This window comes from Cololabis saira, chromosome 9, assembly GCF_033807715.1.
Source record: "Cololabis saira isolate AMF1-May2022 chromosome 9, fColSai1.1, whole genome shotgun sequence".
Taxonomy (NCBI): Eukaryota; Metazoa; Chordata; class Actinopteri; order Beloniformes; family Belonidae; genus Cololabis; species Cololabis saira.
Window position 1 is genome coordinate 6667820 of NC_084595.1, and position 12425 is coordinate 6680244.

The following is a 12425-nucleotide window of genomic DNA, read 5'->3' on the forward strand; positions in this document are numbered from 1 at the left end:
TCTCCTTCCTTCCTTCCTTCCTTTCTCCTTCCTTCCTTCCTTTCTCCTTCCTTCCTTCCTTTCTCTCTTCCTTACTCCCTTTCCTACTTCCTTCCTTCCTTCCTTCCTTCCTCCCTTACTCCCTTTCCTACTTCCTTCCTTCCTTCCTTCCTCCCTTACTCCCTTTCCTACTTCCTTCCTTCCTTCCTTCCTTCCTCCCTTACTCCCTTTCCTACTTCCTTCCTTCCTTCTTTTCTCCTTTCTTCCTTACTTTCCTTCATTCCTTCTTTTCTCCTTCCTTCCTTCCTTACTCCCTTTCCTACTTCCTTCCTTCCTTCTTTTCTCCTTCCTTCCTTCCTTCCTTCCTTCCTTCCTTCCTTCCTTCCTTCCACCTTTTCTCTCTTCCTTACTCCCTTTCCTCCTTCCTTCCTTCCTTCCTTCCTTCCTTCCTTCCTTCCTTCCTTCCTTCTTTTCTTCCTTCCTTCCTTCCTTCCTTCCTTCTTTTCTCCTTCCTTCCTTCCTTCCTTCCTTTCCTACTTCCTTCCTTCTTTTCTCCTTTCTTCCTTACTTTCCTTCATTCCTTCTTTTCTCCCTTCTCCCTCCCTTGACCCAAAGACAGCACAAAGGTATAACAAGGGAAATAATGTGCAATATTTTTCATTCACTGCAACGTGCAATTATGTAAATATCCATCTGTTATTTTTAGTATTTCTTATTATTTATTTTTCTTATTATTAGTATTATTATTGTATATACCAGTTTACTGTTTATAGTGTGTTATTATTACTGTGTTATTACTTTTTTCTATTGATACTTTTCTATTCTATTGATGCCTCTTGTTTTTGCACGATCCCCTTTGCTGCTGTAAACTGCATATTTCCCCTCTGTGGGACTATTAAAGGATTATCTTATCTTATCTTATCTGGGTTAAAGAAACATTTTGGTCTCAATCGCTTGATTTCGAATCAATGACATCTCTTAGGACGGTGGCTTTTTTTTTTAACCACCCCAGGAGAGTTTATGAATTAAATTTATTTCTAATGTGATTGATTGACAGTTGCCTCTACCAATGGCTAGCGATGGTCATTTTTGATGTTGCACGTCCAGTCAGCATGTTAAACGGTACGTCCCACTGTAAACGTCTGACAGCAGCTGTGGATATTTTGGCGGGGCTTTGGCTAAAGGAGCAAAGGTAACTTTGATTGACACATGGGGGCCGTGTTTCTGCTTCCAAAGCAACACGGCTGTGCCCAACACGGTGAAAACCGCTCTTCAGAAACCTCTGGGTCACGTGACTTAATGCTTCATCCGTGGTTTTATACAGTCTACAGTTTGTCCCTCATAACCCACGAAGCAGGAAGTGCCGTGTACAGAGGCCTCTTTAGCTCAAACATGTGGAGACAGTTCGTAGTTAGGGCGACCTGCACTGCAAAAACTCAAAATCTTAACAAGAATATTTGTCTTATTTCTAGTTAAAATGTCTAATTTTTAGTTAAAAAAAGAAATCTCATTACACTTAAAACAAGACTCATCACTGGAAAAAACAACAATTTTCACTTAAAATAAGTAGATAAATCTGCCAGTGGAACAAGATTTTTTTGCTTGTAATAAGAAGATAAATCTTGTCCCACTGGCAGATTTTTCTACTTATTTCAAGTGAAAATTTACTTGAAACAGGTGAAAATTGTCACACAACATGTTATTTTTCTTGTAATGACTCTTGTTTTAAGTGTAATGAGATTTTCTGACTAAATATTTGACATTTTAACTAAAAATAAGACAAATATTCCTGGTAAGATTTTGAGTTTTTGCAGTGTGAGGTTGCAAGGGTTTCCCGTGACAAATGGGCCGCGTTACACCAACGCAGAGCCTACGGCGTAGGTTACGTAACCTACGCCGTAGGCTCTGCGTCGATGTTACGTGGCGACGCGCACCGTACGCCGTACCCTACGCCGTAGGCTCTGCCGGCAGGCAGAAATCTCGAAATTTTCGGAGCAAATTCCTTAACAGCCGTAGCTACAACTGTTAGATTTCATCTATTAAACCAACATTTATCTTCCTAAATGATTTATTTCAGCCAGCGGTAATTTTCCACAGAGCTGCAGGTTTCTCCCCGGGACGACGGCGCAGGTTGACCCGGTGAAAGTAGAGGTAGTGGGAGTATTGGGACAGGCCCTGGGAAGATTTCAAGTGTCCTAAAATCTGTCCCTTCTTTTTTAGGGGTAGTGAAAGAAAGTAGGGGGTGTATTGGGATTGGGCCAAAATCATTGTCTTTGTTAAGGCCATTCTGGTCCTGCTTCCAGCTTATTTGGGGAGGTATCTCTCTCAAAAAAGCACTGGGAGGCAGAATCTTCGGTCGCAGGTCTTATTTTTATTGACTGTACCAAGGGTCCCTCTGCTTGGAATGAGCTGCAGAAAATCTTAAAATTTAATAATCTGGTGTCACTTGATGCTTTTAAGGTTCTTCTGAAAGACTTGGAAGCAAGTACAACTGGCTGTAGATGCATCGACTGCTGATTTTGTTTGTGATCTGTATTCCTGATTTGTTTTTAACTGTTTTGTTATTGTGGGTTTGTGCAACTTTGTGTTTGTGCTGCTGCCTGTCTTGGCCAGGACTCTCTTGTTAAAGAGATTTTTAATCACAACGAGACTTTTTTCCTGGTTAAATAAAGATTATAATAATTTGAGATTACATCCCACTCTGAAACCATAGAGGAGATCCCACCCTTTCCTACGACGGAGTATTAGGGCCAAACTAAGACAAAAAAAATTGGAAATTACGAGAATAAAGTCATAATATAATGAGAATAAAGTCGTAAAATTACGAGAATAAAGTCGTAATAGAATAAAGTCGTAATATTATGAGAATATAGTCGTAAAATTACGAGAATAAAGTCGTAATATTGCGAGAATAAAGTCGTAATAGAATAAAGTCGTAATATTAGGAGAATAAAGTCGTAACATTACGAGAATAAAGTCGTAATAGAATAAAGTCGTAATATTAGGAGAATAAAGTCGTAACATTACGAGAATAAAGTCGTAAAATTCCGAGAATAAAGTCGTAAAATTCCGAGAATAAAGTTGTGACATTACGAGAATAAAGTCGTAATGAATAAAGTGGTAATTTATGAGAAAAAAGTCATAATATTATCAAAATAAAGTGGTAATTTATGAGAATAAAGTCATAATATTATGAAAATAAAGTGGTAATTTATGAGAACTCTAACAGGAACAGCATCTTCTCCCTGTGTTAAAATGAAGAATATTGAGCATCTTGTGAAGTTATATTTATATATTTATAATATATTACAACTTTATTCTCGTAATATTACGACTTTATTCTCGTAATATTATGACTTTATTCTAGTAATTTTACGACTTTATTCTCATTACATTATGACTTTATTCTCGTAATTTCCTTTTTTTGTTTTTTTGTTTGGCCCTAATACTCCGTCGTACTTTCCACCCTTCCTTGAAACAAATTTAAATCGTTACTCAAAACCCACCAGGATTGCGTCTGGAAGTGCAAATCACTCACAAAGAAAAAAACAAATGTGAAGTGGCCTGGCTCTCTCCTGCTCTTCACTTTCTTTGTACTGTTCGGAGGTTTTTCTTGACAAACAGACAGTACTTTTTCTCAAATTACCCCTCAAATACCTCTGTTTGCCGGGGTGGTTAGAGCAATCGTCGACGATACAGTCAAACTGGGTGACAAAGTCATCCAGTTCTCCGCTGTCACCGAACGCTCCCCACTCCACGTTGACGCACATCTGACCGTCGTTTCCCTCCACCGTGTCGATGTTGCACATTTCCTCCATGTAGCAGACATTTGTCCCGGTGCCTGAAATGACAAGGCAGGATCGTTACGCGCACGTTCATTTTTCATTTCATTTCATTTTATTCTTTATTTCATTCAAAAAATTAAAACAAACAATTAAATACAAATACAAATACAAATGTTCATAAATTGTGAATGAAAAGGGAGCAGAAAGAAGAAGAATCTTATCTAATCTGCCCCTTTTTCCAAGAAATAAATTAACACAAATAACATAAATTAAAAATGAAAAAAAAAAAAAAAACAACTAAGTAAATAAAAAACTAAAATAAAATAAAATTACCGCCGGCTATGGATATGTCAATCAAACTTAACTAACATATTTCATTATATTTCCTTAACATACAGGCTTTAATTGTTCTTTTGAATGTAATGTTTGATTTGGATTCTTTGTTTTCTTTATTCAGATTGTTCCATAAACTGATTCCTTTCACAGAAACACAACGTTCCATCAATTTAGTCCTGAATCTTGTTTTTTTAAAGATCTCTGTTCCTTTTAAGTTATACTTGCTTTCACTTTTTTCAAATCTTTTCTGAACGTTGATTGGTAAAGGTTTTATGAGCTTTAAACATAATTTGCAGAATATTATAGTCTACTAATTCATGAAATTTCAACAATTTTAACTGAAGGAATAATGGATTTGTTGGATCTCTATATCGTTTTCTACTGATTATTCTTATGGCTCTTTTTTGCAAAATGAAAATTAACTGAATATAAATGTTTTACAGGCATTCCCCCAAACTTCAACACAGTAGGTCAGATATAGAACAATCAGAGTGTTATATAAAATGCACAATGAACATACATTGTTCATGAAAACAAACACGACATCTGAGCAGTGAAAAAAACATGAAAAAAAAAAAAAAATCTTTTTCCACCAAATGTTGACAAAAAACACTACCCATTGTAGGTCAGTGAATTTATAAACTCATTTGGTCAACGTTCTTACCTACGATGAGTCCCACCTCACACCGGGGGTCCCCGTAGGCGCAGGTCATCATGGTTCCCACCGTGTCATTAACTACCGCCACAAAGTTCAGGTCAAATTCCTGAACGCAGAAACGAGAGAGTCATTCACAGCCGTCAAATGCAACCATTTATTATTAATTTATTAATTATCATTATTATTATATTATTAATAATTAATTATTAATGAATAGCAGTAGAGGTGTGTGTGCAGATAGGCCTAGATAAACAAAGCTAGCTCTTATTATGTGTGTAATTTAGTATGTTTTTAATATTTGTATTGTGTATGTTTTTAATGTTTGTAAGTGCATGTCAAGTATGTGTACTTTTCTAACTCCTTTCTTTTAATTGTGATGTGAGCCCTGTCAGGGACGAGTGTTGCAAATTAGCATTCGCTATAAACGCTATGATACAGGCATCAGATTTATGCCATTTATGTCTGTCTATGTTTTCTGTATCTGTCCCTTCCAAATAAACAAATGAAATGAAATGAAACCAAATCAAATCACTGGAAATATTCAAATGTTCACACGGAAAACAATTTCACTAGAAAAGAAGTAAACTGTTGCCTAATTATGGCCGTCAAGCCAAATGAGAATAAAGACAAACAATACGTGAGAAAATACTAAATGGATTGTTTATTGAGAAATACATTTTGTACTGAAGTTCTGAGTTAAATAAAAACTGAAAAACATGTAAGATATACAAGTAATTATGCCCACCTTACAGCAGTGAACCTTTAATAAAGGGAGTTTATGTGTGTTAGGATTTCATGAAATTGTTAAAAGCTGAAAGCATTTCCAACACTGGTGGGCTTTCTCTTTATATTCAAAGTAACCTTGTATGTAGCAATTCATGGAGCCACCTCCTGGTGTTACGGGTAGACTAGAAGTTAAATACAAATACACATTGTTGGAGAGGAGACGGGGGAAAGGTGACACCTTAAGGTGATTTCCCCTTGATCTGACTCTCCTAATGAAATTAATTTGCAATACACATGCCATGGGGGAATAAGCAGACGCTTAGCTGTGGGGAGTCTCACCTGTGAGCTAGGCTTGACACCCCAGGGAAAAGGAAGACGGAAGTGACACGTCTCTTAGGCTCAACCAATGAAATTCACTTGCAAAGAACACCCCCTTTAGAGTATAAATTCAACTAGGCTGATGACCACGGTGTGCATTTCTCTCGTACCTACGTGGTCTAAGAGAAGTGTACCATCCGGCCGGAAAAACCTTGTGCTTGACATGATTAAAAGTTGTATTAACCTGTAGGGATGGGAATCGAGAACCGGTTCTTGTTGAGAACCGGTTCCCAGTGTTTCAATTCCTTGGAATCGTTTGCCTTTTTCCAAAACGATTCCCTTATCGATTCCAGTGGGCGCGAATGACGTCACCAAGCACGTTGCGCAGCATGCGCATTTGCGCCCAGCAGGAAAATTATTTTATTATTATTATTTTATATTAAATACATATTTTACTGTATATTACAAATCATTTTGTGGAGACCCCCTGGCACCATCGAGGAGCCAAGGCTGAGGGCGTCTTAAGACCTCACTTATATTTTTTTTGTTCAAAGATATAAAAGTTTTATATCTTTGAACAAAAAAGATCGGAGAAACAAAGAAATTGAAACAAAGAAACAATTTTAGTATCAACTTTGTTTTATTAAAACAAAGTTGATACTAAAATAGTTTCTTCTCCTTTTTTCCAAATGAGAATCGATAAGAGAATCGATAAAGAATCGAATCGATAAGCAGAATCGATAAGAGAATCGGAATCGAAAAAATCTTATCAATTCCCATCCCTATTAACCTGTGACTCTTTCCACTAGTTTTATTTGGGACACCAGACAAAAGAACACAGTATTTTCATGTGAAAATAAAGTTCAAGGTCTAACACACACAACCTGCCTCAAAGGTCAGTGAATAGTCACTTCACACAGTCCTGATTGGCCAATAGTGATGTTGAAATGTTTTCAAGTACCGGTAATTAAGCAGCTTTTAATCGGAATATCTCAAAATATTTGCCAGCCATCTCGGCCACTGCCATCCCAACCCTGGATCAATATTATTATTATTAATAATAAAACCCAACCCCCAACTCTCTCACTAACTGCCACTTAAGCGTTGATGACATCACTGATTACATGTTACATACATGATTTAGCTTATTAATCACTTGAAATTTACTTCTGCAGATGTTTCCATAGATTTTACACAATCTACATTCTGATGAAGTCAGGACTTTGCGTAAAATGCAAATAAAACTCAGGATTCGTATTTTATTTCTGCGATACAATATCTGCAAGGCAGAACTTTCCTTCCCCCGCAGCACAGCTGCGATGCACGAGCACTGAAAGGGAAGCTGATTGTGGCTGATTGTCACAACAATGAAAAGGGACCGTGGTCTCCACTTGGGCCTCTTCTGGTCAGATTCGGCTTCATCAAAAGGGGAAACAGGGTTTTATTTTTTTTCCCGCACAAATATAAACCCTTTCACAGTAAAATGTGATCCAACTCTTTATTTGATTTTCTGAAAGCCGTATTGATTGGTAAACTCTTCCCCTCCTCAATCTTTGATGTGAGACCATAAAATGCCCACACGTGCAGACCCCCCCAAATGTGATGTATGAATCTGGAGCAGCTCCTGAGAACAGTGGAAGGGGAGATGGATTTTTATGAAAAAGTGGTTTGACACCAATAAACTTTCCCTAAATTTAAGTAAGACCAAGCTTTTAATTTTTGGAAACCGAAAGATCAATGAAGAAATTTCTATAAACTTAACAATATTCCCATTGAAAGAGTAACAGAATACAAATTCCTTGGAACACTCGATCATAAATTGAAATGGAAATCAAACATTAATTATGTCAAAAAGAAAATGTCTAGAACCATTGCAATTGTAAATAAATCAAAAGAATGTTTAAACTCAAAGTCACTCAACCTCTTGTTCCTTTGTAGTTCCATACACGTCTTACTGTGTGGAGATGTGGGGAAACACATACAAGACCCATTTAAAACCAATTTTTATATTACAGAAACGAATAATAAAGAGAAAAGCGTTCCATGAGCCCACCAACGCTCTTTTTATAAATTTAAATACTCTCAAATTCTCGGATTTAGTCAAGCTGCAAACCTTATTAGCAGTGGTGGACAGTAACGGAGTAAATTTACTTGAGTACTGTACTTAAGTACATATCCAGAGGATTTGTACTTTACTTGAGTATTAGATTTCTTTGGTACTTATTACTCTTACTTGAATACATTTCCAAGACAAATATTTTTACTTTTACTCAAGTAAATTTCTAGGAAGGCTGAAAAGTACTCGTTACTTTCAGGTCTGCTCTTTTTTCTTCTTCCCTAAAATCCTATTGGACACAAGCTGTTTTTGTCAAGGGAGGAGACCTATCACAGTGCACGCTCTCCACTGGGATGTACGTAAAGCGGAAATACGTCAAGCCTCCTCAAAACGATACCGCCAAAGTAGCCTGCGTTTGTCAAGACAGAGCCGCAACAAGTCAAGACAGAGCCGCAACAACGGCTACGCCTGCGTCAGGAGAAGAAAGACAATCCGCTGAGTCGTCTGAGTCTGATAATGAGCCGGACTCGGAGCAGGGACTTTCACAAAATCCTTGGCCGTATCTTAACTCAATGTTTGAGTTCGACCGAGTAAAAAACGAGGGCACGGACAAACCACAGACATTTATTTTCAAATGTTTATTGTGTCTGCCGAAGCAGAACTACCTCTCTGCTTTCAACAACTCAACATCCAATTCTCAGAAACAAGAGTTAAAAGATCCTTAAATTAATTTAGAAAAAATATAGTAATTTACTGATGTGGAAAATAAGAAATTTACTCTTACTCTTACTTTTACTTAAAGTAAATTTAAAAGCATTTACTTTTGGATACTTAAGTACCTTTAAAAGCAAGTACTTTTCTACTCTTACTGGAGTAATATTTTGACTGAGCTACTTTTACTTGTAACGGAGTAAATTTTGACCATTAGTATTTGTACTCTTACTCAAGTACTGGGGTCGAGTACTCTGTCCACCTCTGTTTATTAGTCCCATTCAAAGCTCACAACAATCTCCTTCCACGCAGCATCCAGGAGCTGATACTTAAGTACTGATACTACAAAAACATGGACGCAAATTTGTATTGACATCCCACTACATGTATATTTATACTTTGATAGCCCAAACTGTTTGTTTATTTGTCTTTTGTTTTTGTGCTCTAATAATCATTAACTTTTTTTCCTGCACTTTTTTTTTATAAACATTGTCTAGTATTGATTGTATGATAACAGGGTTATAGGCATCACAATCTCAGGCTTCAGCTACACCTTTTTTGGTCTCATTTATTTGAGCTCATCTCTGTAGTTCCTCCTCTGGTTTTGCTGTTTTCCCCATGTGTGCTGTATGATGATGATTGTTGCACCGATGGAATAACATTGTTTTTTGGATGACCAAAATAAACACAAAAGAAAAGAAAAGAAAGAACTCTCTATTTGATTTTCTGAAAGCCGTATTGATTGGTAAACTCTTCCCCTCCTCAATTTTTGATGTGAGACCATTAAATGCCCACATCTGCTGACCCCCCTGCACCGGCCCCAAATGTGATGTTTTGTGGTAGAAATAAAGAAAAACCAGTAGAGGGAATTGCTGTAATTTGAAAAAAACTCCATGAAAAATATTCAAGAAAAAACAATGTTACGCCTTCACAGGGTGTTTTTTCTGGTATTCGATAAACCAGTTTAAAGTTTAAAAGTTTAATGGAAACGTCTTGTGTACATTTCTACGTCTCTGCCACCACTGGATGTGAGGTAGCCGGTCAATGTAAAGTCAGTAATCTAATTTCCAGCTGTTTTTGGCCTCATTAATACAATGAAATAGTGTTTTAGCCAAACTACATCATCATGATTTATTGTATTATATAAGGACTTTGGCTGCGTCCCAATACTCCCCCTCGCCCTCCTTTTCTTCACTAACCCTAACTTTTGCGCGTTCCCGTGAAGGTAGTGGTGTCCCAATTCCTCTTTTCACCTAGGGGGAGTGGGCATAACGAGGGCTAGGGGCTGAGGATAGCCCCTTCAAATCGAGGGTTTGCAGATGCTCACTTGGCGAGCAAGGGGGTATGAAAATTTCCCAGAATGCTTTTCGTCGTCATTTGCGGACTGAATCAAAGAAAAATACATGGCGGACATTTCTTATTTTTTTGGGAATAAAATCAATATTTTGAATTAGTTTCTGCATAAAAATGCATTTTGATTACATTTCTCGGCGCAAACCAATATTTTACTTTCATAATATTCACTCAGTGAATGTACATAATCCCTTTTTTGTCCGTTGTTCGCTAAGATCGCGCCGGAATATGGTTACGAACCTACGTAAGCGACGCCGTAGGTTACGTAAGCGACGCCGTAGGTTACGTAAGCTACGCCATAGGCTGCGTCTATTTAACGCGGACCTTAACTCCGGAGCCGGCAGACAGAAATCTCTAAATTTCGGAGCAAATTTCTTAACAGGCGTAGCTACAACTGTTAGATTTCATCTATTAAACCAACATCTTCCTAAATGATTTATTTCAGCCAGCGTAATTCTCAACAGAGCTGCGTCCCAGGAGAGAGTTTCTCTCCCGGGGCTGACGGAGCAGCTTGACCCAGCGGACACGTCTCTTCTCGGGCTGTGAGCTGCTGCTGCTCCCCGGGGGCGGGGGCTCTTCTCATCTCCGATAACATCGGGTCAAATTTCTTAACAGGCGTTATTTGGATAAACTGAGCCCAGGTTGGGGATCTTAAGGTTACCTTTATGCCTAAAAAAATATTAAAACTTAATAAAGTGCCATATTAACAGCGCTACAGCTGAAATTAAAACAGCTTTTGGCTCTCTGCTTCCTGATCAGGTTAGGGATGAAAACGAGGGGGAGTAGGAGAAATGGGACAGGCACCTGGGCCAAGTGCCCTAGATCTCAAGTGCCCTAAAATCTCCCCCTTCTTTTTTAGGGGTTAGGGAAGAAAAGAAGTGCGAGTGGAGAAAAGAAGGGCGAGTGAAGAAAAGTAGGGGGAGTATTGAGATTGGGCCTTTGTCTGCATGACATTTTAAATAATCATCCGCTGCCTTCATCCTCCGACGTCTTCACAGAGGATCTTCACGCTCTTTTTCTATACAACTGCAGCACAAATTATAGTAATTTGTCGAAGAATAAAGGTGTTTTTGTCCTTCTACATCAAAGCTGAGATTTTCACAAAGTATCACCATGGTTATACTTTTCTTTGGTTAAAGTTAGAATAACTGAAATGTCAACCATTAGTTGAACTCACCTGTTTTCGTCTGACAGCCTCTTTTAGTAAAGTAACAACATCTCTCCCCTCGCAGCCGCTGGCTTTGAAACCCTTTGTCCACTTCAGAAGAATTCCCTGGACAAACGACAGCAGGCTTTTGTGAGTGTGTGTCCTTGTGTGCGTGCAAAGAATAACTGCATACAAATATACTAAAGATATGGATCGGTTGAGTCACACTTTTTCTTCACTTGTTCCCTTTGAGAAATGCAAACACGAAATGATAATTTGACATCTGTTGTAAATATTTTTATAATTCAGAAGGACATGGACAAATATGCTTATTATGACTCCAAAACATTTTAAACCTCTTTTTTTTTTGGATTCACCCACGTTTATTCCACCTAAATGTCTACAAAATTCCTTGGGGGGTATTTTTTTGGTGTAAGAATTAATTAAAATAAATGAATGCTTGGACACTAATAGCATAATCAGAGGCACCGCTTGCCAACAGGCAATGCAAATGTTTGGAGCCCCAAGCCAGAAAGCAGTATATATATATATATATATATATATATATAAAGCTTTTTTTTCTCAGTTTCTCCCTTTGTTAAACATGCACAACATTGTACAACCTTTTCAGTGTGGTTTTAGAACCCTTTACATTTACAACAGCCTCGCTTAAGGTGACTTAAGAATATCTGTTTTAAATGTACTTTATAAATAAATGTTACTTACTTACTTACTAATTACAAATATACATAAAGTGTTGCTAGGTTTTTTTTCTCTAGTTCTTTTTTATATTTTTCTTCAATAAAAATATTCTAAATTTTTGATGCCCTTTCCAACCCCGGGAATCTTACCCACTTATGGAGACTTGCCTGTTGCACCAGAGGTGATTCATTTTGGCCTTATACAGCGAAGCTGTCATAGATTTAATTTGGTCCTATTTTTTTAGGTGTGAAGTTAAAAAAAAAAAAATCTGCAGCTTTAGGATTTGAATGTCATTTCTTAATCATCACACCAAAAGGAAAATGTCCGAAGTCTCTCTGTGGCATTGACTGTCGTAGGGTGGATCTTTAAATCACACAGGTTTCCATTCGAAGTATACTAATGTATATAACAATTTTATTTATGTATTCATTTGAATCCCCTGGCTTTGTGTGATGATGATTGTGAATGAGCCACTGTATTAACAAGCAAGAAATATTAAATCTTTAAACAAATGAGCAACACCTGGTTTGTCCAAATCTTTTCAAACATGCAGCAGAAATCTGCAGTGGCTGTAGGATGGATGGATGGATGGATGGATGGATGGATGGAGTGATATTTTATCGTTCACGATATACCGTCAAAAGAATTCCCCAC

General features: G+C 37.5%; 1 protein-coding gene across 1 annotated transcript in view; it reads right to left on the bottom strand.

The window, feature by feature from the left end:
* The window catches only part of hk2 (hexokinase 2), a 75735-nt gene that overhangs the window by 9913 nt on the left and 53397 nt on the right, over positions 1-12425 (bottom strand). Inside the window, exons 13-15 of the mRNA XM_061730360.1 lie at positions 11100-11195; positions 4765-4864; positions 3637-3820 (exon numbers count right to left, since the gene is read on the bottom strand). Of these exons, the coding sequence (XP_061586344.1) occupies positions 3637-3820; positions 4765-4864; positions 11100-11195 (380 nt within the window). The remainder of the gene's footprint in view (positions 1-3636; positions 3821-4764; positions 4865-11099; positions 11196-12425) is intronic.